General features: G+C 42.5%; 1 protein-coding gene across 1 annotated transcript in view; it reads right to left on the bottom strand.

Moving 5' to 3' along the window:
- Nucleotides 1-27,100, bottom strand: part of LOC130550388 (uncharacterized) — a 105,845-nt gene that overhangs the window by 21,959 nt on the left and 56,786 nt on the right. Inside the window, exons 10-15 of the mRNA XM_057327840.1 lie at nucleotides 21,870-21,929; nucleotides 21,607-21,742; nucleotides 18,116-20,233; nucleotides 17,950-18,015; nucleotides 15,037-17,612; nucleotides 14,913-14,961 (exon numbers count right to left, since the gene is read on the bottom strand). Of these exons, the coding sequence (XP_057183823.1) occupies nucleotides 14,913-14,961; nucleotides 15,037-17,612; nucleotides 17,950-18,015; nucleotides 18,116-20,233; nucleotides 21,607-21,742; nucleotides 21,870-21,929 (5,005 nt within the window). The remainder of the gene's footprint in view (nucleotides 1-14,912; nucleotides 14,962-15,036; nucleotides 17,613-17,949; nucleotides 18,016-18,115; nucleotides 20,234-21,606; nucleotides 21,743-21,869; nucleotides 21,930-27,100) is intronic.

Genomic DNA, 27,100 nt, shown 5'->3' with positions numbered 1-27,100 from the left:
GAGAGAGAGTATGGAAGGCCGAAAGGTCAACAATCTCCCTTTCCACATAAAACATAAGGCTTTGTCATGACTCTGCTACAGGACCAAGAAAATCATGACTAAGTGAAGCAGAGCCATGACAGGCAGATCCCCTTATCACCTTTATCCACAGAAAAAACGGCTTTCACCACGGCGTTTGGATTAAATCAGTTTGTCACCCTTCCTTTCGGCTTATTCGGAGCTCCGGCCACCTTTCGGTGTCTCATGGACCGCGTACTTCGGCCGCACGCTGAATATGCTGCTGCTAACTTGGATGATATCATCATCTATAGTAATGACTGGCAGCGGCATACAGGTATGCAGCATCTGAGGGAAGTTCTGGGCTCGCTGAGAGGAGCCAGACTGACGGCTAACCCGAAGAAGTGTGCAGTTGGGCATGTGGAGGTCAGGTATCTGGGCTTCCACTTGGGTCAGGGTCAGGTGCGTCCCCAAATTGACAAGATGGCAGCAGTTGCGACCTCTCCGAGACCCAAGACCAAAAAGGAGGTGAGGCAGTTTCTGGGGCTGGCGGGATATTATAGAAGGTTTGTACCTAACTATTCGGATCTCACCAGCCCGCTGACTGACCTCACTAAAAAGTAGGCACCAGATCCGGTCCAGTGGAAAGAGCAGTGCCAGCAGGCTTTCACCCAAATGAAGGCTGCTCTGTGTGGCGACCCGCTATTGCACTCTCCTGACTTTGCTCTCCCCTTCCTTTTGCAGACCGACGCATCGGACTGGGGCGGTCCTGTCCCAGGAGGTAGAGGGTGAGGATCAGCCGGTGCTGTACGTCAGTCGTAAGCTCCCAAAGAGAGAGAAAATTGCGTGGTGGTGGGACGAGAGGGAAATTGCGTGGTGGTGGGACGTGCTTTTACATCAACGAAAGGTGGTGTACAGATGAAACAGCGTTAAAAAAGGTGTGCTGTTCCGATGTAGAAGTGCTCTTCATTAACTGTAAGCCTTTCTACTCACCGCGGGAGTTTTCCTCGTTCATTCTCGTAAGTGTTTACATTCCTTTGCAAGTAAACGTGAGTGCCGCGCTACAACAGCTGGCTGATCAGATCGCAGACACAGAATAACAACACCCTGACTTTGTTGTAATCATTCTCTGAGACTTTAATAAAGCAAAACTCACATATGAACTGCCAAATATCAAACAACACATTACATGCCCCAACAGAGACAGTTATATTTTGGACCACTGCTATACCACAATAAAGGATGCATATCGCTCTGTCCCCAGAGCAGATTTATGACTCACTGACCACTGCCTGGTTCATCTTCTCCCAACATACAGACACAAACTTAAATCTGCTAAGCCAGTAGTAAGGACTGTAAAGAGATGGACCAAAGAAGCAGAGCGGGCCTTAAAAGCCTGCTTTGACTGCACTGTTTGGAGTATTTTTGAAGCTGCTGCCACCGATCTAGACGAGCTCACAGAGACTGTAACTTCATACATCAGTTTCTGTCAGGACATGTGCATTCCTACCAGGACATATTTAACATATAACATCGACAAACCATGGTTCACACCAAAACTCAGACAGCTTCACCAGGCCAAAGCTGATGCGGAGTGGGGACAGATTATTGTACAGTCAGGCCAAGAACACACTGACAATGGAAATTAGAGTGGCTAAGAAGAGCTACACTAAAAAGCTGGAAAACCAGTTTTCAGCAAACGACCCTGTCTCGGTGTGGAAAGGCCTGAAAGACATTACAAACTACAAGACACCATTTCCCAGCACTGAGGCAAATCAAAAGCTTGCTGATGACCTGAATGAGTTTTACTGTAGATTTGAAACCCCCGGTCTCACACCCCACACTGACCACCTCTCTACACAGCCATCAACACCTCCAGCTACCCCCCTCTCCTCCCCGTCTGCACTTCAGATCAGTGAAGATAATGTGCGTCAGGTCTTTAGGAAACAAAAAAGAATGAAAGCTCCAAGCCCAGACAGTGTTTCAACAGCGTGTCTGAAATCCTGTGCTGACAGCTGGCCCCCATTTTTTCACAGATCTTCAACAGATCACTGGAGCTGTGCAAAGTCCCTTCCTGCTTCAAATGCTCCACCATTATTCCCATCCCAAAGAAATCCAAAATCACAGGACTTAATGATTAATGATCTGTGGCCATGAAGTCATTTGAAAGACTGGTGTTGGCTAACCTGAAAGGTCACGGGGCCTTTACTGGACCCCCTGCGGTTTGCTTACCGAGCAAACAGGTCTGTGGATGATGCAGTCAACATGTGACTGCATTATACCCTACAACATCTGGACAGACCAGGGAATTATGCAAGGATCCTGTTTGCGGACTTCAGTTCAGCCTTTTAACACCATCGTCCCAACACTCCTCCGGACCAAACTAAACCAGCTCTCTGTTCCTAGTTCTGTCTGTCAATGGATCCTCAGCTTTCTGACAGACAGGCCGTTAGAATTGGTAAATTCACATCCAACAGCTATACCATCAGCACTGGTCCCCCCAGGGATGTGTACTCTTCCCACTGCTCTTCTCCCTGTACACCAACAACTGCACCTCTACTGACCCCTCTGTCAAGCTGTTCGCAGACGACACTACAGTTATTGGCCTCATCCAGGACGGTGATGAGCCTGCTTACAGAAGTGAGGTTGAGCAGCTGGCTGTCTGGTGCAGTCATAACAACCTGGAGCTAAACACCTTAAAAACAGTGGAGATGATAGTGGACTTTAGGAGAAACACCCCGGCACTCCCCCCACTCACCATCATGAACAGCACTGTGGCCGCAGAGTCATTTAGGTTACTGGACACCACCATCTCACAGGACCTAAAGTGGGACATTCACATTGACTCTATTGTCAAAAAGGCCCAGCAGAGGCTGTACTTCCTTCGCGAGCTGAGGAAGTTCAACCTGCTACAGGAGCTGCTCTTACAGTTCTACTCAGCTGTCACTGAATTCGTCCTCTGCACTTCCATAACTGTCTGGTTCGGCTCAGCTGCAAAAACTGACCTCCGAAGACTACAACGGATAGTCCGGACTGCTGAGCGAATCACTGGCACCACCCTCCCCCAATCTAGAAGAACTGTACTCTTCCAGAGTGAGTAAAATCACTCTGGACCCTTCACACCCTGCACACTTTCTCTTTGAACTGCTGCCGTCTGGTCGGCGCTACAGAGCACCGAGCACCAAAACAGTCACACATAGGAAAAGTTTCTTCCCTCAGGCCATCTACCTCCTGAACAGTTAAATGTTCTACTGTGCAATAAAAACACGTGCAAAACACAACTATATACTCATATTTATTATACATATGTTGTTGATATAATATTCAGCTATCCACATTCCCCTGCATAACTTGTATATAACAGTATAATTTGTATATAGCACATCTGTACATCCAATATCCAATGTCTAATATTGTCCTTTTTGTCAAATGTGTATTGTCTCTCACATATTTATTTTTTTACGTTTTTGTTACCTGTGCCTTGTCACTTTTTTAACCTGTATGTGCACTGGAAGCTTCTGTCACTAAGACAAATTCCTTGTGTGTCCAAGCACACTTGGCAATAAAGCTCTTTCTGATTCTGATTACAATAGCTGAAGGTGATGTATACAGGATTTTGATCCAGTTTATGAATGACTCCCCAAAGCCAAACCTCTCTAATGTGGAAAACAGGAATTTCCAATTGACCATACCAAAGGTTTTTTCTGCATCAAGTGTAACTATAATGTTTTTTTCTTTTTTCAGTGAAGAGTAATATATTAAGTTGAAAAGTCTATGTGTGTTGGTGGTTGCTGGTCTACCTTTAATTAAACCTGTTTGATCCAGGTGTATACTGTAATAGATGGTATGATTTTACCTAATCTGTGGGCTAGTGCTTTTGCAATGATTTTAATTTGAATGTGATTTTAATGACATTTATCAAAGAAATAGGATGATAGCTTGATGGAAATGTCGGATCCTTATTGCGTTTAAGCAGGAGTGAAATCGTCGCTATGTTCATGTTAGCAGGTAATTTAGATTTTTGTTTTGCTTCACTTATCATTCAGATCAACAGTGGTGATAGAATTGACCAAAAGTGTTTGTAGAATTCAGCTGGGTAACCATCAGGTCCCGGTGCTTTATTGTTTGGCATAGGTTGTAGAGCTGTACATTTACATTTAGTCATTTAGCAGACACTTTTATCCAAAGCGACTTACAGAGAGTTCAGGGAGCAATAAAATGATATGTCATACAGGGGCAATAATACAATATGTGCTAATACCAAGTTACTAGTTTCCACAAAAGCCAGAACAATACCTGTGGAGCTCTTTGTAAGAATGTTTCAGGAAACCAGCTTGATCTCTCAGATAACATTCAAGTGACACCTCTTCACATTTCTGACCACTTCTTCATCACCTTCAACATGCCCCTTCCTACATGTACTACACCTACACCACCACCTGTTTATTTTAGACGGAACCTTCGCTCTCTCTCCCCTAGCACCCTCTCTGCTAAAGTGACATCCTCTCTTCCCTCCAACTTTGCATCTCTAGATGCTGACACTGCCACCAACACCTTAAGCTCAACACTTACATCCTGTCTAGATAACCTTTGTCCTCTGTCTTCCAGACCAGCTCACACCAACCCTCCTGCCCTTGGCTGTCTGACATCCTCCGTGAACAACGGAGTACACTCAGGGCTGCTGAAATGGCGCAAGACTAAGAATCCTGCTGACCTAAGTGACTACCAGTCACTACTCTCCTCTTTCTCTGCTAGTGTTAAAACAGCTAAAACGTCTTTCTATACCACCAAGGTGAGCAACGCACCTAACACGCGGAAGCTTTTCAAGACATTTAACTCTCTTCTTTGCCCCCTCCTCCCCCGCCCACCTCATCTTTGACTGCGGAGGATTTCACTGTATTTTTCACTGAGAAAACATCATCCATCAGCAAACAATTCTCAGCACCTCAGACCGCGATGCACACTACCCTCACTTCAAACATTGAACTCTCCTTTTTCGCCCCACTCACTGACACTGAAGTCACCAGACTTCTCTACAGCCACCCCAACCCCTGTCCCCTTGACCCAATCCCCTCCCATCTCCTTCAGGCCATATCCAGCACACTCACACCTGCACTCACACACATCATCAACACCTCCCTGCTCACCGGCACTTTTCCATCCACATTCAAACAGGCCCTGATCACGCCCCTACTTAAGAAACCCACATTAGCCCCTCTACTACCGACAGTTACAGACCTGTCTCTCTCCTCCCATTTATTGCAAAAACACTTGAAAGGGCAGTTTTCAACCAGGTGTCTTCCTACCTATGCCAGAATAAGCTACTGGATGACAAGCAGCCTGGCTTCAAAACAAACCACTCCACTGAGACTGCACTGCTATCGTTCACAGAAGCACTGTGGATAGCCAAGGCGGAATCTAAATCCTCAGTCCTGATTCTGCTAGACCTTTCTGCAGCGTTTGACACGGTCAATCACCAGATACTGCTAGGAACCCTGTCATCTCTAGGAATCTCAGGCACTCCTCTTCACTGGTTCAAATCCTACCTCTCCGGCAGATCCTTCAGGGTCTCATGGAGGGGATCGCTGTCCACTGCTCACCACATGATCACTGGCATCCCTCAGGGATCGGTGCTTGGACCGTGCATCTACACGACATCCTTGGGACCCAGCATGTGGGCACACGGCTTCTTATATCACTGTTATGCTGACGACACCCAGATCTACATCTCATTTCACCCAGACGATACCACTATAGCAGCTCGTGTTACAGCCTGCTTAGAAGACATCTCAGCTTGGATGAAAGAGCATCACCTCCAGCTGAACCCTGCCAAGACAGAACTACTCGTGTTTCCGGCACACCCCACGATTCAACACGATCTCACCATCCAAATTGGCAATACCACAATCACTCCTTCCAAAACAGCCAGGAACTTCGGAGTCATATTCAATGAACAGCTGTCCTTCAATGATCACATTGAAAGGACAACGCGGTCATGCCGATATGCCTTATTCAACATTGGAAAGGTTAGACCCTATCTCAACATTGGAAAGGTTAGACGCTGCTCGTTTGCTGAACGCAGGGTTCTTGATGGGTTGTAGGAGTGTAGGAGGGTGTGAAAGTATGCCGGTGCAGATCCAGTGATAGTCCTCTAGGCAAGCATTAGTGACTTGAATCTAATATGGGCTTCAACCAGTAGCCAGTGGAGAAAGATGAAAAGGGGTGTCACATGAGCCCTTTTGGGCTCTTGGAAGATGAGGCATGCTGCTGCATTCTGAACCAGCTGGAGTGGTTTGATAGCCTTTTCAGGAAGACCAGCAAGAAGAGCATTGCAGTAGTCCAACCTTGAGATTACAAGGGCCTGCAAATAGGCATGACCGCCCTGTCTTTGCAATGTGATCAATAAAGGACAGCTGGTCATGAAATATGACTGAGGTTCCTGGCTGTTTTGGAGGTATTGCCAAGTTGGATGGGGAGATCGTGTTGCACTGTGGGGTGTGCCGGAAATACAAGTAGTTCTCCCTGTGCAGGGTTCAGCTGGAGGTGATGCTCTTTCATGCAAGTCTTTTAGGCAGGCTGTAATACAAGCTGCTACAGTGGTATCATCTGGGTGAAATGAGATGTAAATCTGGGTGTCGTCAGCATAACAGAGATAGGAGAAGCCATGTGCCTGTATGATGGGTCCCCAATGATGTCGTGTAGATGGAGAAAAGGAGTGGTCCAAGCATTGATCCCTGAGGGACCCCAGTGATCAAGTGGTGAGCAGTGGACAACGAGCCCCTCCATTAGTGGCTTGTTTTGAAGCCGGAGTGCTTGTCGTCCAGTAGTTTATTCTGGGATAGGAAGGAAGACACCTGGTTGAAAACTGCCCTTTCAAGTGTTTTCGCAATAAATGGGAGGAGAGACAGGTCTGTAACTGTCGGTACTAGAGGGGTCCAATGTGGGTTTCTTAAGTAGTGGTGTGACCTGAGCCTGTTTGAATGAAGGATAGAAAAGTGCCGGTGAGCAGGGAGGTGTTGATGATGTTGCTGAGTGCTGGTGTGAGTGTGCTGGATATGGCCTGAAGGAGAAGGGAGGGGATTGGGTTGATGGGACAGATGGTGGGGTGGCTGGAGAGAAGTCTGGTGACTTCAGTGTCAGTGAGTGGGGCGAAAGAGGAGAGTTCAATGTCTGACGTTAGGGTAGTGTGTACCGAGGTCAGAGGTGCTGAAAACTGCTTGCTGATGGATGATGTTTTTTAAGTGAAAAAGTCAGTGAAGTCCTCAGCAATTAAAGATGAAGTGGGTGGGGGGGAGGAGGGGGGCAAAAAGAGAGTTAAATGTCTTGAAAAGCTGCCGAGTATTAGGTGCATTACTCACCTTGATGGTATGGAAAGAAGTTTTAGCTGTGGTGACACTAGCAGAAAAAGAGGAGAGTGGTGACTGGTAGTCCCTCAGTTCAGCAGGATTCTTGGTCTTGCGCCTTTTCCTTTTTCGCAGCCCTGAGTGTACTCTGTTGTTCACGGAGGAAGTCAGACAGCCAAGGACAGGAGGGGGTGGCGCGAGCTGGTCTGGAAGACAGAGGACAAAGGTTATCTAGATAGGATGTAAGTGTTGAGCATAAAATGATCGGTGGCAGTGTCAGCATCTAGAGATGCGAAGTTCGAGGGAAGAGAGGATGTCACTTTAGCAGAGAGCGTGCTAGGGGAGAACGAAGGTTCCGTCTAAAATTAACTGGTGGTGGTGTAGGTGTAGTGCATGTAGGAGCATTTTGGAGCATGTTTTTATAAGTGATGAAGAAGTGGTCAAAAATGTGAAGAGGTGTGACTGATGTTATCTGTGGTGTAGTTACGAGTGTAGATGAGATCAAGCTGGTTTCCTGATCTGTGAGTACTGGCTGTGGCGAGGTGCGTGAGGAAGAACGGGGCGGTGGGGGTGTGGAAATCAGAAGCATAGGGTTTCTCCGGGTGGATGTTGAAGTTCCCAAAGACTACAAGAGGGCTGCCATCCTCTGGAAATGATGAGAGCAGCACATCTAGTTCTTCAATGATGTTGTGAAGAGGACCTGGGGGGCGGTAAACTACAACAACACTAAGCTGAATATTAGAAAAACAGCGTGGTATTCAAATGAATAGTTGTTGCATAATGAAGATAGTGGGAAATATTTCCAATTATTGTTTTTAAGCAAACCTGTGCCTCCTCCCCTTCGGCAGCGAGAGTGAGAGAATGAGTAGTTTGTGGAGAGAGCAGCGGGTGTGACTGAGTTTACAGGACGAATCCGTGTCTCAGTACGACCTAGTATGTGAATGTCAGACTGCCTAGCAAAAGCATGGATGAAGTCAGTCTTGTTCACAGCTGACTTGCAGTTCCAGAGATCCACAGAGACAGACAGATGTGTAGAAGGGGATGTGTGAATGAGATGCACGTGAAAGTGAACGCGTTGTGCCTTGTGTCTTGGGGAGGGGCGTAGCACAGAATCTCGGGCCCTGTGCAAAGGTAATGTGTGGGGCCCCTCCACGCTATATAGCAAATACTGTATATATAAGTAAATTGGTATATTTATTTATAATACAGCACTGAATCTTATTTCTGTATAAATTGTGATATACTTAAATATCAATAGATCACCTCAGTCTCCCCTTAAACATGAATTGAGAGTACAATTATATTTTATTTGAATAGTGTTTCATTAATAGACAGTGCAGTGTAGTCCAAATCATTACACATTTAACTATTGAGCAGTAAAAATAATTATAAAAAAGTAATATAGTTTATGTTACCAACAGTAATGTGTGTAGTGTAAGAATAGGCTAGTACTGCATAAATGTATAATGTATATAGATAGTAATAATGCAACTTCATGGCTGTAACTGAGACTGCCAATAAATATTTCTTAAAAGGTTTAATGCCAAGTCGAGAATGTCAAGAAAATGGCTCCCCTCTTATAAATTTTTATTAAAAATAAAAAGGCCTAGCACACTAGCACATCTTTTTATTACTTACATATTTCTTAACCTTTTCAACTTTGGCATGTTATTAATTGAATTGAATGTTTATATATTATTAGGGATAAATTGAAAATGTCAGAAGAACTGCCTCAACGTCGTACATATCCAAAGTTTACCTCAATATGCATATAAAAATAAAAAGCGCAAGATGTTTGTCCCTTCATGCGCTCTGTAGTCTGGTGTGCATTGTTTTCAAGTGGTTGTTTTAAAGTTAGCAGCCTGCCCGGTATATTCAATTCCAACAATTTTTTGGGTTGTCTGCTGAAAATAACTCTCACAGTCTCCTGCCTAATTTTTGTGAAGGCTAAGAACAGTGAATGTGGTGTTCGTGTAGACCACAGAGATCGATTTCAATCATTTAAGCAGGCTTCCAAAAACACTGCCACTGCACTTAAACATTTCCGACACAAATACTAAAAACAAACTACCCAAATACTTCTTTATCGGATCAAGCACTAGCTGTAAAGTGAATTTACTTCATCTACCTGTCGATAAGACTATCCATCATCTGCTGTGAGCGGAGTCAGTGAACACAGACTGTGAGCGGGAAATGGACAACTCGGAGCGGAATACACAGATCTCTAGCGGAGTGATAACAGAATGCTTTCAGTGGGGATGTGAGTCCATTCCACTTCACTGTCTGCGGTGGAGTACAGGAATAAACTGGAAACACATGTTGTTAGTATACAAGGAAAGTGTAAGTAAAGGTATTTCAAAAATACTAAAGTGCCTTGCCAGTGTCCTTGCTCGGTGGAGTTGTGCAGTTAAGAGTTGCAGGTCTTTACACTTTTTGGAGTTCACACGAGGAGGCTTCACCCAAGGACTGACACTGCAGAGGCACCGCTTAAGTATGTGTTGAGATTAGCGCTAACAGAATACAGCTAAACATGTCTTCTTGATTAGCAAAACAAAGCCTGAACGACTTGAATGGGCCACATATCAAACAGTGATAAACTAGCTCCGTGCTTTTAATTGCAAAACTATAATGTCTAGCAGTAACAAGCGGCTAACGGCACCTTAATATGACTTCAGTAACACAGTACCCAATGGAAGAAAAACATTAACACCTTAGCACTCAGTCAATGAGTAGGGGAAGCAGACAAGAATATGAATAGAGGAAAGGAGGTCTGAGGTTTCGTCGGGTAGGCATCCTCTGTGTTTGGGGGATAAATGATTATAGAAATACATAGCATATTTATACTTACCTTTCCTTGCTATTATTAGAGAGACATCTCATGAGTTGTGTGTGTGATCCCACTTTCATCACATACATTATCCTGGGTGAAAGATGCCTTTTGGTGAGGTGCTGCTGATAATGCCCTTTGTATGGTTCCCATCAATGCGACACATCGTCAGTTGTGCACCTCAGCCTCATTGGGTGTTTCAGCTCCTTTATCACAAGACACCCTGAGCCAAGGGAGGCCCACCGCAGGTTGATCAGACCTGGGTGTGTGTCGCATTGTTACAAGGTCATCTGGCAGACCATGCTGTGTCCATCCACCTAAACCACAGCCATTGGCTTCTTCTTTCTGCACCACTGGCCAGTTCTTGATTATCCTCCACTGGACCTGTCCTCTGTGACCTATTTGTCAGCTATGGTGACCGCTGCATTTAACCCGTCCGGTGAGTAGTGAGTAGTCGCACCTCAGTCGTTACCCGCCGGCCCTGAGAATTGAACGGGCAACCTTCTCATCATGAGTCTGTCTCTCTAACCATTAGGCCACAACTACCCACACCGTTAATGTGAGCTCAGTGCCCCCGGTCCCGTATGGCATACCATTACAACGCATTACCAAAATCAACTCAACCATACACGCCACCCTGTTGGCTAAGGCTGTTCTAGCCCCACTGGCACCGTTAATGCATGCTCAGTGCCCCCGGTCCCGTATGGCATAACATTACAACACATTACCAACAATCAACGCAACCATACGCACCAACCCGTTGGCTAAGGCTGGTATAGCTCCACTGGCTCCGTTAATGCAAGCTCAGTGCCCCGGTCCCATATGGCAAAACAATACAACACAAAACACCATTTTATTATGTGGTCACGTGGTAGGCCATATTGCGTCCTTACATTTCAACCACAGCCAGTAGCTGCTTCTCTCAGCAACAGTGGCAAGTTCTTTGACTACCGGCCGGGCCTGTCCTCTGAACCCCACTTTCTTAAGCAGCCTTGTAGTGGAATTGGAAACAAAGCCCCTGCAGCCCACTTCCACCGGGAACACTTTCGCTGTTCATTCCCGATCTTCAGCTTCCGCTGCCAAGTTGGCATACCGGAGTCTTTCTTTCAAATGCTTCGTTAATGGCCTCTTCCCAAGGTACAGTCAACTCAACTGTGAGGACTGTCCTACTGGAGCTGGACCACAGAGGCATGTTAGGCCGCAGGATGCTAACGGCACCTTAATATGACTTCAGTAACACAGTACCCAATGGAAGATAAACGCTAACACCTTAGCACTAAGCCAATGAGTAGATTAAATAAACAAGCACAAGTACAAATAATCTTAACTAAGAACAGGCAACAGTCTAGGCAACAGTAAAACAGGGTAAATGCACTTACGCACTACTGCAGTCTTCTGCTGACTAAAGCCTGCTACAGACTGTGAGCTTTCATGACAGGTCGCACTGCGCGACATGGATCTAATAAACTTGGGAACGGCATGCATGTACACTGTACGACGATGACATCTCCTGGCTCTTAGGTTACGGAGCAAGTTAGAAACGTCATCAGTGTGCGCAAATTGTGAACAACCACAGCAACATGAATCACACTTTGGCAATTGTGCTTTTCATGTGTGCTGGAAAAAAAGAAGAGGTGGCAACGGAAGAGAGCAATGTTATTATATTTTTTTCTTTCGCCTCCATGGCATTTAACTTTTTTTTATTAAAGCCAGGTTCAGATTGTGTGATTTTGGGCTGTCCCAGACAAAAGATGACAACTGTGGCGATTTCTGTGATCGTGGCTCCTAAACACTGGTCCTACGTCGTACAGTGCGAGAGACTGAAAGACAGCTGTTGTCAGGGTCTTGCGATCAAAGACAGCCTGCAATCATTTTCTGGCAGTGTCAGAAATTTAGCTTGATTGTACGACCTACGCCTACTGAGTAGCCAATAAAAATGCAACATGAAATGATGAATTGATCAACACTACATGGCAATAAAAGTTAAACGCCATGAAGGCGAAAAAATAAAAAAGATAATTGTTGGAGGATTTGGTTTTTCTTCTTGTGAATTGGTGGATTTCCCTGTTGAGATTTTTCCTTTTTTGTTTGATTCAATTTGCCAAATATTTACCAGATTTGTTGCTATGTTGAAAGTATTACTGTCTCAGCCTATGGATTTGTTTATTAACTATTTCACTTAGATCGAATTTATATTTTCTTAATTTATTCTGTGCATCTTGCGTTGGGTTATTTATATTGATGTCTTCTGGATGTTTAATTTTTTGTTCCAGTTCAGCTTGTTCATTTTTCTTTCTTTTTTTGCAGACGGAATAATGATATAATTTTTCCTTGTAGTACTGCTTTCCCTGTTTCCCACAAAAGATACAGAGATGATTCAGGGGTGTCATTCATTTCTAGAAACTTTGCCCACTCTCTTTTAAAGTAAGTGTCAAATTCTGGGTCTTTCAGAAGGGATATATTAAATCGACATTTGGTAATGGGTTTATGTGACATATTTCTATTCCATTTAAATGTAACCGGGGCATGATCACTAATTATTATTGGGTGTATATTTGATTCTGAAATATTTGATAGAATTACTAGCGAGAAAAATCAATGCAGGAATATGAATGGTGTACCGGTGAGAAAAAAATGTATTCTTTATTGTTGGGGTGCTGTAGTCGCCAACCATCTCCAAGACCAAAATCACTCATGAACTGTTTTATAGTTTCAGCAAACTGCCAAATACGTTTGTTACTAGAACTGTTTGATCTATCTGTTGTTGGGTCGAGAACTGTGTTAAAGTCGCCAGCAATTATGACAGCAGCTGGAAAATTTTGAAATGTGGCGGAAAAGTTTTTTGAAAAAAGGAGCATCAGTATTTGGACCATATAGATTACATATTGTAACTGGGCTATTTTCTATTGAGATGTTTATGATAATGAAACGTCCTTCAGGGTCTGTAACAGTGGTGCTGTGAATGAAATAAATGTTTTTACTTATTAAAATGCATACTCCTCTTTGTTTTGTATTGTAATGAGCACAGAATAAATTATTATATTTTGATGTTTTAATTTGATAGTAATCTGACTCTGATAGATGAGTTATAAATAACAACACAAAGTAAACTACAAGAAAGTGTTTGAGATAATACTCAGATTAAAAATCTACCACATCAACAGCGATTTTTGATTATCTTAATCCAGCTAAAGTCATACTTGAAGTAAGCCCAAATCAAATTAATACACGTGGAGTAAGCCTATTTTAGTCACATAATCAAAGTGAATTACAGACATGTACACACCTTAATGAAACTACAATGTATTAACGTCGTGTGGGAGTTTTCACCTCATTTTGCGACAGTATAGATGCATTAATGGCAGTGGTCACTCGTTTGACAGCAAACAAGAGTGCACAGAATGTCGGATGCCGGGGCGTGGTGACGTATTGACATATGACAATAATAAATCTATGTTCTATAATCTGTAAAACGGGAACATGAAATACATTTTCGATAAGAAACTCATATTATTTTTTTCTTTGTCGCCATCTCAGGCTGTTTCTCAATTCCAAAAACGCAAAGAACGGACTTCTACTGGAGTTTGAACTCGTGAGGACACAGACCAGTTATATTAGAAATGGAACAGCAAAATATTTGATGCGTCACTCAATCAAATACATGCAATCCTAGTTCATATTATTTATTTTAATGTAGCTTTAGGTTTGAACAAAGTTCAATTAAATAATATGACTATGTCATGACACAAGTTTCCAGTCGTTTTTATTTTTAAAATATTAATGTAATTCAGCCAACATGACTGCTCTGATTTTGTTTAGAATAAAATGAAATATGATGGAAAACACAATGCTTTATTATAAAGTGTAAGAAGTTTATACAATAGGAAATATAACAAGCAACAAATTTAGTCAAATGTAACGTTACTCCAGTAGGCAGCGCTCCGGTACAATGCTAAATCAAAAATAGAAAAGGAAACTTTGCCATCAGTCAAAACGATTTGCCCAGAAAAAAATAATAGATTTATAAGACCAAAGATTCCCCATTAGAATATACTGTATATATCTCATTTTCACTGGCCATGTGAGGGCTCCTGTCTTCTTGATCCACAGAAGAAGAGAAGAAGAGAAGCTATCGACAGTATCTAATGTGTCTGAGACCGACTCATGACTTAGAGAAAGTAACACTTGAGTTAAAATGTGACGTTAGAAAAAATATATATTTTCCAAAAAGTTATGTTCGGTATACAATATGCTTTCCAAATATAATTTTTGCTGTAATATTATTGTAAATGCATTCTAACTATTGTAACCCCAAAATACAAACAATTATACTTTTATGGTTTCAAATTAAGATCTATGCAGTCACCTTTTATGTAATTTCTCTTCAAAATGTATGTTTTGTAAAATCAATAAAATCTGGAGTGACAACATAACATTGTTAGGACACAATAAAGTCACATATATTAGGTGATACAAACCATGCATTGGCATCTTTTAATTCACAATTTTAAAAGACACAATAGGAGTTATCTCGACATTAATTATATTTGTGGATATATGGTGCATAAACCTTCCAAATGTAAAAATCTTGACTGAATAATAAGTAAAATAAATACTATGAAAATATTAAGCTTGAATCCATCCATTTCCAACTAAACAATACAAAGACAACTTATTGAACATGCAAAAATTCAGACAACTTCATTTCCAAGTGTTTTCACAACAAAACATGCTTTGTAACTCACCCTTTAAACAATGGCACCTCATTAAAACATTCTGTTTTTAAGGTCTTATCTATAAAGGAACAAACAAACACTATTTACATTTTGAATTTCACATACATTTCGCCTTACTTTGAAAGTCCCTTACCAGTTTCTTTAATGCCCCGCATTTGATCTGTTTCTGATTCTATCTGTTGGGTAAATTTGCCTTCAGATTCAATATGTTGGTTGGGAGAACCTAATAGAGAGGTTAAACTTATGGTAGAGTCTGGGACGTCAAGAACTGCTTCAACGCCAAGAGCTGCTTTAACTGGACCATATTGCCTTTCTGTGATCATGTTGTTGAAAAGTATCTCATCAGTTGCAGGGAGTGGAGCTTCTGGAGGAGGTGGCAGAATGGAAGTCACTGTGTGCTCTTTTTTGGGCCTTTCTGAGCAAGAGAAACCATAGCTTTGTGCCTTATCAGGGCAGATAGGTGCAAGTAAGACCATAGTTTGTAAATTTTCTCCATATTGATTTGTATTACCAAAAGACAAAACAGGTCTTTCTTTGAGTGCTTTAAACCACATAATTTTCAGAGATGACCACATGCTAACTTGAGATTCCTCTATAGATACAGAGCTTACTGAAGGAATGCCTACTTTGAAAGAAAGCCTTGGGCAAGAATGCAAAAGGATGACTATGTCTGGTTCTTTATTTAGATAGAAACCATCCAGTTTAACATGCGGTAAAGAGGGGAAACCTTGTATGCAAGCTTCTCTCGGGCAGATTGGCACTAGTGAAAACATTTTCTGCAAAATACATCTGTCGATTTGTTTAAATGGCAAATCAACAGAAAACTGGAAATGTAGTTCTGGTTTTGTTTTCAGTGGCTTCTCCAACAGGGACTTTTCACCATTAGGCCACAATCTTGTGTTTATTCTCTCACTTGATGAAAATCCAATGATCTTTGACATTTTAGGAACACACTGATGAAGATTAGTCATTTTTGGAGGTATTTTACCATTGTGCTCTGGTGCATATGGGAAACCTGGTATACGTGTTTGTAATGGACAGGTTGGAGCCAAGGGAAAAGTTATCTTTGATAAGTCATTGATCCAATCTAGTCTTTCAACAAAAGCAACAGACTTATTTTTAAGAGGTATACTGTACAGTGTTTTCTTGTCAATTGATCTGTCTAAATACTCTGATTCCTCTTTAGAAGAAAATCCAATAATTTTAGACTTCTCTGGGCAAGTTGGAAGGATGCATAGCATTATTGGCTTGGGCAAAGATGGGAAACCTGGGGCACAGACCACTGATGGACATGTCGATGCAAATGCAAACATTCCATAAATGTTTTTTGTATATCTTGTGTCCATGTCCACAACAACAGGGAGTTTCGATTGGTTTGAACACATCATTGCTGTCCTTATAGGCCATTTAGATGTGTTAGGTGTCTGGATGCTTTGACAGCCAGCTATATAGGAAATCATTGGGTAAGAGGGATAAATGTTTTGCATTCTTGGCTCCATTTCTTCTATAGGATGTGGTCTAGAAGGAAATCCTGGAATTGATGATGCTTGTGGGCATGTTGGTGTCATTGCTATACACTTTGAGTGACTGACATTTTTACCAGTGTCCAAAATACCAGCTGGTATCTTTTTCAATAATCCACAAGAGATTACAGACTTTTCAACTATCCACTCGTTGCCTGGAAGATCCCTTAAAGATGGACACCCACAGATTCTAGAAAACAGTGGACAGGATGGAAGAATCTCTAACATGCTTGCATCTATTTGAACTACAGGGGTGGAATCCAACATTTGTGCAGCCCTTTGAGATTGTAAATTTAATGTTTCATGAGGCGTTTTATTTTCACCCTTGTTCGATTTCATCTCAGCAATTGCAGACTCTTTTGGATTAGTAGATAAAAAAAAATCCTGACTTGACTCTTCACATGGCTGAATACAAATTTCTTTGCTGTTTAATGCAGAAGGGAAACCATAAATAAGTGTTACATTTGGACAGGATGGGACCATAGCCACAATCATTGCAGGGACCTCAGAAAGCACAACTGTAATTTCAGTATTTAAAATTAGCTTTGGTATGGTGTATTCTTCCAAAAATGATGTTTTTATGCTATGCCACTCTCCATGATACATGTCCTCTGGAACTATGAACTGTGAAGGTGTGCCAATCACAATCGACATCTCTGGGCAAGATGGACATAATTTAATCCTGGAATGTGTTCCTAAATATGTGGTTCTCTTAGCAGATGCAAAGCCAGGAATTCTTGATTTATTTTGACATGAGTACAGAATAGGTAGCCCTGAGAGGGATTTTTCCAAGTATGGCATTAACAAAACATTTTTTGTAGATTTATGTTTTTGTGTTTTTTCCCAAATTACGTTCACATCAATCGGCCATTTGATGGTTTCATATTGACTAGAAAGACATGTGACTGGACATCCAAAAATCTCAGAGAACATTGGACATGTTGGAAGAAGATCTGTCATGTTTGGTATACATCCTTGTTGCACCCCAGTTTGATATTTAACTGTGTAAAGCACCAGACTATCGGTAGTGTTTTCTTCTTTCTGCAGTTCATAAATCAGATGGTTTGAACTTTTGTTTGATGTCTGTAATAAACCCTTATCGACCTCATCATTTTCAGCCAGAGTGTCTCTGTAATTCTCTTTACATGTGGAAGAAGGTGGGATCTGAGCACTTATACATTTAAATCTGAGGATAAAAAGCATATTATCATATGTCAAAACTGAGGTTGTACAACAAAACAAGATAGCACTCTGACTGCATGCCTCATTCCATCAGACTTTTAATTATTTTAATGCACATGTCCTTCTCAACAGTTGTGCATGTACTTTATGAACCTGCTGATAGTGAGCACCAATGGGCATGCCATGAGTTTTTACACTATTATGAATTTATTACCTCAAGAGAATCAGATAGCACAAACATTAGATGCAGACGTAAAGGGCATTTGATGCAGTTAAGCCAAGACAAAGCAATTAATTAATACCCAGGTTCACATTGTCTTATGCTTTCTAGCAAAACTCACCTCTCCTCAACAGTCAGTAATAGTGGCATGACTGGTACGGAATGCCACATTCTGCAACATCTTTTCCTGGAAACAGGTGTAATTGGAAAGTTTTTTATGCATTTTCCACCGATTGCAGAATGAGAAATGCAAAGTTTTTATGTAACAAAAACGGTCTTAAACTTACTCAAGAAGTCCCTTTTGTCCTTCCTCGCAAATTGAAGAGACCATATTCTCATTGGTCTTCTCCTGGTCAGCCTTGTTTGGATTAGGGAGGTCTGTTTTAACATCTATCAGACCAAGCAGAGTTTCTTGTTTATAGCCAACAACTTGTGCTGAATGTAAGCTGCTATATGTGGGTGGAAATCCAGGCACAATTGACTCCCTTGCACAAGATGGCAGTGTAGCAATATGGAAATGTAGTTGGTCCATGTTAAATGATGAGGCACCTTCCATTTTTGACTCATCCTTTGAGATTATTTTGTACAAAGGTGAGATGATCTCCCCAAGAGGCCATGCAGCTGAAGAATCAACAGTCTCTTTTCCCAAGTTAACTGATTGAATGCCTGATATTTTTGTAGAACATGGACAATGTGCGATAGTAGAGATCATACTTGTTGAGATACTTTTGTTAAGCTCTGGGGCTGATGGGAAGCCAGGCAATTTAGCACTGGTTGCACAAGATGGTCCTATAGCTAGCATATCTCTTTTGATTACTTCATCCTTGATTTCTTTGAACTGGGGTGAAACAGAATGTATGTGATGATACATCTTTCCCTTCAGATGTTTATCCCCTAATTGTGTTGCTTTTACAAACCACTGACTTTCTTCTTTGGATATATTGCCTGATAGCATCCCAGCTACTATTGAAACTGTGGGACAAGAATAGGACAGATAAACCATTAATGGATCCTTTTGTGCAGATGGACACCCAGCTTTAGGTGCGCAATTTGGCAAAACATAATGCATTCCTTTAAAACAAGCAATTCTCAACTCCTCGGGTGGGTAAATTGGCTTCTCTATTAAACACTTTCGTACTAAAATGACCTTGTCATTTGCAGAGAAAATATTTCCCAAAGCCTTATCAATTTTGCTTAGGTGTAAAGAGGGAATGCCTGAAGCTTTAGATTTCAGTGGACAAGCTGATTGAATACCAGACATTATTTGTGTTTCAGACGTAAGCCATGGAGCACAGGGAAATCCAGGAATTCTTGCTTGTCTTGAGCAAGATGGTATCAATAATGCTGTACTGTTTTTGGCACTTTTATCTTGTGTAAATTTAAACCGAACAGGACATTGATAAATTGAATGACATGTTGTTGTCTTAAGGCAGAACGGTTTAATGTTCTCCATATCCCTCAATTGATCAATGACTTCTTGGGACAAAAGGACTCTCAAATATGATTGATTCTTATGAGCAATTATTTTATTGTTGGATGGACTCATATCAGCAATATTTTGAGTGGAATTATAGAATTTTGCAGATTGAAATCCAGAAATGTATGACACTTTTGGACAACATGGTAAAATTCTGAACATACTTGCTGTACTTGGTTTTGGAACACACGGAAATCCTGAAAGCTTGGATGCTGCAGAACATGACACTGTCAATGCAGCCATATTTTCAGCAGTTTCTAAATCCCCTTTCATTGAAGATATTAACAAACTCTGCTCCTTACTTTTCCCAAAATGTCTCTCCCATAATACCACATTTTCTTTACTACAGCCTTTATCTGACCACATAATTGGATATCTTAAAGATGAACTAGGGTCTAGGGAGACTTTGGGACATGTCCAAAGTCCGGATTGTTCCATATGATATAGCAATGATGGAAATCCTGGGATGTTGGCAGTTCTTGGACATGCCAAATGTAGTAACATCATGTTCTTTGTTGTGTTTGTGTTATAAAATGCCCATTCCACATCCATAGGTTCTCTTGGTTTGTTTTTCTTAATACACATCTTCTGTATTTTCTCAGACTTGACCCAAGACCAATTAGCCATCCTCTCTGGAAAAGCTATAGATGCCATCCCTGGTACCAAAGCAGTTTTTGGACAAGCAGGAAGAAGATACATCATGCTGGGCACAGGTGGAACACTACTGACATCTTCAAAGCATCTTGCCACGAGCGCAACACTTTTCATAGCCTCTTCCTCTGTATTCTTTTTCTTGTTAACTGAGGGAAAAATGCTAACTTCCTGCTTAATCAGCACCTTGTCAAAAAACAAGTCTCCCATGTGATTCTTAGCTGTATCATCACCAAATCCAGATGTTGGCCAAGGAGAATTGGACATGCTTTTGGTGCTGAGGAACATTAGAACACAGATCAGAGAAATTATGAATATGTTTATAAGAAGCAAATGGACAACAACACATACAATATTAATTGTATTACTATATTACATTTACGCATGTGGCTGACACTTTTATCCAAAGCCACATCCACTGCATTGTACTATACATTTGTTTCTGACTATATGCAATCCACTGGGATCGACCCATGACCTTGGCGTTGCTGGCATCATGCTCTAACCACTGAGCCACAGAAAAGCAATATTAACATAGCATAACCAGCTTAAAATGTAAACGTTGGATTTAACATTCGTTTTTTATGTGTATGCTAGCGCATGCATGTAGTTGTATGCTGAAACCTTTAAAAGTAAACACCATTTGACTGTGTGCTTACGCTGGGGATCCTACTCTTTTGAACCTGCAGAGGGATGCAGGGAGAAAATGTGTTCCCTTTTTGTTGTCCAATCGACATTGTGTCGATGAGCGCTAGGGGATTGCCCTTGAGAACCTATCGTCTGTGATCATAAAAGGCCAATGAATATTGGTAAATGAAATGACATTTTATGCTGAGCAATTTTCATCTCTGTCTAACTGCTGGATACAAGTCACATTATGTGGATTCGACAGTGTTTTTAAAAACCTGTCACTGTTACTGACTGTTTGAATATATAAACATAAACACAGTTCATCTGTAAATATGCACATTGTTACCCAAACACTATGTAAAATAATATAGACAAAATCGCCACTCCTTACGATGTATGGTGATTTTGTTAGACGATATTGCGGTTATAACTAAGGACTGACAACAGAAAATATGTACATGAGAATGGCTGAAGGTTTTATTAAAAATGCATTTTTGTGAGCTGTATTAAAATACATAATGTTCAGAGTAGAAGCAAAACGGATCTGAAGTGCCAACGCAAATATGACGCAATGACATCAAGAATATGTTAATTACCGCATGACATCATCCAGAACCACAGTCCCACAATATCCTGTGGGAAGCACTGTGTAAGGCAACACCAACATGCATGCAGAAATAAACCAAATGTGAAAAATGTTCAGATTGCCATGCAATGCACATAGAAAACATACATTATACATGTTTTAGTGAATTACACGTAAAAGAACTCAGAGGTCCATGTAATGCTGTCCTTTACTGAAAGTATTTACAGGATTCAGAGAGGCATACAAATGTTAGTGTTCAGTGTTAATCATTAGTGTTGTGTGAACACTACAGTCAACCACTGTAGTAGCTAAACACAAGTGGTTGATCGCATACTGAGGTGCAACTGTCATTTATTTGCTCCAGTACAGCGGTAGGCATAATAGGCCAATAAATCATTCTGGCAGCATCATTCAATTATCTGGAAATTACTTACCCTTTTGCAGGCCTCACAACCTCAAGTCCAAAAACAGGTTGTAGCTTCTCAGTACTGATGTTTGGTCTTTGGTTGGCTCTTATTTTGCCGTGGTTAGGTTCATGGTTTTGCAGATTAGTGTCTGCATCATCTTTGCCTATAGAGTATACAGAAAGGTCACACAAAATAACTAATAGAAACCTGCAAGAGTTTAGAAAAAAACGATAAAAGTAGATAATATAATGAAAAAGTTACATGAAGGTTGGATATTAAGATATACTCACCAGAACATACTGTATTTGGATATTCCTCCTCTGTTAATACACTTAATTGTCTGTGTTTCTCTGAAACAGATAAAAATATGCACACAAAGGTAAGATATTGGTCAACACATAGACAACACAGCACACAATATGGTATTTAGAGGTAATATACACCAGTAGTGATCCGTGACGTTTGAACCCCGCTAGAGGGCGCACATTCAAAACAGATATGTTCAAAACAACAACAACGGCGTAGCTTGATGACGCTGTGAAGGAGCGTGGAATAATGGGAACTTGCTAATAATCAATCAGACGTGAATAAGAAATCAAATCACGTTTATGGATGATGTAAAGTAATAAAGTTTTATAAATGTTGCGTTTGATGACGTGATTTTATTTCATTATAATGAATTAGATGTAATTCTTGAAATTAATTTATTACTATTTAGTCAGATGATCTAAAACGCTTACTGCTTTTTCAGTAAATACGGTATCTCACAGAAGTGAGTACACCCCTCACATTTTTGTAAATATTTTATTATACATTTTCATGTGACAACACTGAAGAAATGAAACTTTGCTACAATGTAAAGTAGTGAGTGTACAGCTTGTATAACCGTGTAAATTTGCTGTCCCCTCAAAATAACTCAACACACAGCCATTAATGTTTAACCGCTGGCAACAAAAGTGCGTACACCCCCCCAAGTGAAAATGTCCAAATTGGGCCATTTTCCCTCCCCGGTGTCATGTGATTCTTTAGCGTTACAAGGTCTCAGGTGTGAATGGGGAGCAGGTGTGTTAAATTTGGTGTTATCGCTCTCACTCTCTCAAACTGGTCACTGGAAGTTCAACATGGTACCTCATGGCAAAGAACTCTCTAAGGATCTGAAAAAAAGAATTGTTGCTCTACATAAAGATGGCCTAGGCTTTAAGAAGATTGCCAAGACTCTGAAACTGAGCTGCAGAACGGTGGCCAAGACCATACAGCGGTTCTACTCAGAACAGGCCTCGCCATGGTCGACCTAAGAAGTTGAGTGCACGTTCTCAGTGTCATATCCAGAGGTTGTCTTTGAGAAATAGACATATGAGTGCTGCCAGCATTGCTGCAGAGGTTGAAGGGGTGGGGGGTCAGCCTCTCAGTTCTCAGACCAAACGCCGCACACTGCATCAAACTGGTCTGCATGGCTGTCGTCCCAGTAGGAAGCCTCTTCTAAAGATGATGCACAAGAAAGCCTGAAGACAAGCAGGCTAAGGACATGGATTACTGGAACCATGTCCTGTGGTCTGATGAGACCAAGATAAACTTATTTGGTTCAGATGGAGTCAAGCGTGTGTGGCGGCAACCAGGTGAGGAGTACAAAGACAAGCGAGTCTTGCCTACAGTCAAGCATGGTGGTGGGAGTGTCATGGTCTGGGGCTGCATGAGTGCTGCCGGCACTGGGGAGCTACAGTTCATTGAGGGAACCATGAATGCCAACATGTACTGTGACATACTGAAGCAGAGCATGATCCCCTCCTTTCGAAGACTGGGCCACAGGGCAGTCTTCCAACACGATAACGACCCCAAAAGAAGCTGAGGGTAAAGGTGATGGAGTGGCATGTCTCCAGACCTAAACCCTATTGAGCATCTGAGGTGTGTACTCACTTCTTTGAGATACTGTACATACATGACACTCATCTAAATTAAGAAAAAGACATTCAAACAATAAGACTATGATCAATATAATAATCATACGTTTTCTGTCAGTAAAGGAATCTAAACAGTTGCTCACCTGTCTAGTAAAACACATGCAAGATCAGCGTCTCTGTCTAGTAAAAATGTCTTTGTTGACAGAACCAGCTGCAAGCAGTAAAGAATAGTTGTGCTCCATAAGGACTGCGCAAAACAAAATGCAAAAAAATCCTTTCACATTTGTCCACGAGACTGTGTTGTCATGCGGAAACCGAGGGTAACGCCAAAGACTATGTTATTAGGGAGATGCAAGGTCTGCAATTGTCTTTGGTAACGCGGATATGATGCCATTGACAGGCCATGACCATTTTATCACAATTTACAAATAGTTCCAAACATTTGAGATATTGTAAGTACTCAAATGAACAAAATATATAACACTGACCTAGTGGTTTTTGGATATTTTACTGCAAAAAAGTTACAAACTTTATCCTTAAAACGTTAAAATATTTAACGCAATTAACGCAGCATCCGTTTACTTTGTCATCCTTTGTCTAGCATTACATTATATAATGTATTGGGATGCAGCACAATGCAATGTGACAGCGGTTCAGTCTGTTGTATACAGTCACTAGCTAAAGGCAATGTTAAATTCTCTTTCGTGCTTGAATGAACAAAAACATACAAGAATATGCCAGAAAGCCCACTTTGTCTAGCATTTTCGTAAACACAGATTTCAACATGTTAAAAAAATCCTTAATGAATGCAAAAAAATGTGAAAATGGCATCAGATCTGCGTAGAGCGGCAGCTTTTAAAGGGGCCGCGTTTTTAAACTTGCTGTTTTGACTCCTGTCACTAATGTTGATCAAAGAACAAAAGAAAAGAAATCTGTTGCTTCTTTAGAATATTTAATAAGTAAAAGTATATTTAAAAACATTCATCTTATGTGCGATTAATCGTGATTAATCACAGAAAAAAAGTGTGATTAATCAGATATTTTTGACATGCCACTACTAAGTCAATATTAATGATATTAAGACGATACTTTCACAGAATTTTCTTTACTCTATGTAGGATGATATTATGTAGAAAACAGCAAATCACCAAAATAGCTGGGTTTCCTCAAAAACCTCCCAATGTTTTAATTTAGACTTGGGGCCTCATTTATAAAATCTGTGTACGCACAGATTTGATTGTAGAGTGTGCATACGCAAAATCCAAGGCAACATTCATATCTAAGGTCTTTGACGTTTAAAAGTGCTTAGCGTCGCGTCAGGGTTGGAGCTGATGTATGCACTTTTGCTTGTCCGGTAAAGTTGTTGGGCGTTGACAGATACGCTTTTATATGTCAATGACATTAATTAGACATTGTTTACAAGGCGGAGATCTGAAAGTGCTCAGCTGCGCAATTTTAACATTCAATATTTCCAACTTGTACATTTCACACCTGAACGTGCATGCGTGCGTGCGTACGTTCGTTCTATGTACGTTTGTTCTATGTCAGCAGCCATATCACCCTGTAGCCCAAGACTGATTGCCCACTGTAGCTAAGCAGGGCTGAGCCTGTTCAGTACCTGGATGGGAGACCTGCTTGGAAAACGTCTTGCTTACGGATGTAACCTCAGTTCCCTGATGGAGGGAAGGAGACGTTGTGTCGAACCGACAGATTGGGGTTCGTCTTGAGAACCTATCATCTTCTGAGTATTTTGAAAAGGCCAATGAAAATTGGCGAATGAAATTTGCATGCCGGACTCCTCCCCGGATGTCCGGGTATAAGAGGGAAGCCGGCGTGCTCATTCTTTCACCGTTTGGTCTGAGGAGCCTGAGAGCATCCCCCCTTACCGCTGTGGCGGGCAGCCAGTGTTGTGGCATAAAGGACACAACGTCTCGTTCCCTCCATCAGGGAACTGAGGTTACATCCGTAACCAAGACTTTCCCTTTCTGTCGGTCTCTCGACGTTGTGTCGAACCGACAGATTGGGGTTCCTATGGAAGACGCCACAGCACTGAGCCGCGTCACAATCTCTAGCGGAGCGACGTTGACTGGCCTGGGCGAGTCAGATGTAGGCGCTAACGCGAAATTGTGACCGTCCAGTGGAGAGGTAGGGGGTCCCAGAGCTTTTGTGAAAAGATGGGAAGCCCCTGCCACCGGCCGTCACGGGTGGAGGCCTTAGTTCTCTAACCAGCGAGAAGCCGCCCGGCACCGTAAGGGCCACTGGGTAAGCATTATTCCCCCCTGGGGGGAAAACGCTGCAGAGACCACTACCTACCGTAGGGAGGAATTAGTGGAGACACCACATGGTCTCACCATCATTGGAGAACTCATGGGAAAATGTGCGGACTGCAGGAGTTAACCGCAAGGTGGGAGTCTACCTAGGGAGGTCATGGGTTGCCGAGGTGGGAACCATTCATGAGGATACATCAGACGGAACATCCCACGGAGGGGGGGTTACCACATCTGGAGCACTAGGTCCGGTTAGAGCTATGTGGGAGATAACGCAACTGTTCCCCGGCCTAAGGGGGCAGGGCTGCTCTGCCCAGCCTGCCCCGAGGAAGGTGCTAGTGATGGATAAAATGCCTGTTCTTTACCCAGTGGGGGAAAGAAGGGAGGCGTAATAGCCGCTGATCCCGCTAGAGGAAGGGGGAAGGGCTTTTGCAGGCGTACGCCCTACCGCCTGCCGGTCCTACACATTGCCCTGCAGGACGCGGGCTGACACCGATTCCATGCGTAGGTATTAGAACCTCACGGAGTTGTTGGGCATAGCCGCAGAGCTGCAGATGTCTGCTAGAGAGGCACCCTGAGCCAGTGCCCATGAGGAGTGTGCCTCACTCCCAACGGGCAGGGGCGAATTGAGATCGGTATGCCATAACGATGGCATCCACGATCCAGTGCGCCAGCCTCTGTTTGGAGACAGCCCTCCCTTCTGCTGACCTCCGAAACAGACAAAGAGCTGCTCAGAGCTTCTGGGCTCTGCGTGCGGTCCATGTAGTGGCACAGTGCGCATACTGGACACAACACGGATAGGTTGGGTCTTCCTCCCCGGTGGGGAGCGCCTGCAGGTTCACCACCTGGTCTCTCGGGAGAGTGTTGGGAACTTTGGGCACATAGCCGGGGCGGGGTCTCAAGATAACGTGAGAATCCCCGGGCCCGAGTTCTAGGCAATCTGTGGACACGGAGGGTGCTTGCAGATCCCCTACCCTCTTGGAGGTGAGCGCCATCAGGAGAGCCGTCTTTATCGAGAGTGAGAAAGAGCGGCAGCTCCGAGAGGCTCGAAGGGGACGGGGACTCTTGAGGCCCGCCTCCTAGGTCGCAAGAGGGTACGGAGCGCGGATAAGGTGGTCACCCTCTCGCGCCCCTTAGGAACCTAATGACCAGGTCATGCCGTCCCAGAGGCTACCCAGCAACTGGGTCATGATGAGCGGCCGTAGCGGCTACATCCACTCCCAGTGTGGAGGGGGAGAGGTTACTCCCCAGTCTCTCTTGAGGAAGGGACAGCCCATTCCCGATCGAGCAACAGTGGCCCAGTGGCCGAGGCCCTAGCCTGAGTGATGACCCAACCAGACCGGGGGTGGGTCACTC

Source organism: Triplophysa rosa, unplaced genomic scaffold, assembly GCF_024868665.1.
Source record: "Triplophysa rosa unplaced genomic scaffold, Trosa_1v2 scaffold2_ERROPOS903570, whole genome shotgun sequence".
Lineage (NCBI taxonomy): Eukaryota > Metazoa > Chordata > Actinopteri > Cypriniformes > Nemacheilidae > Triplophysa > Triplophysa rosa.
Note: the sequence above shows the minus strand (reverse complement) of the source record. Positions and strands in the feature narration are given on the sequence as shown.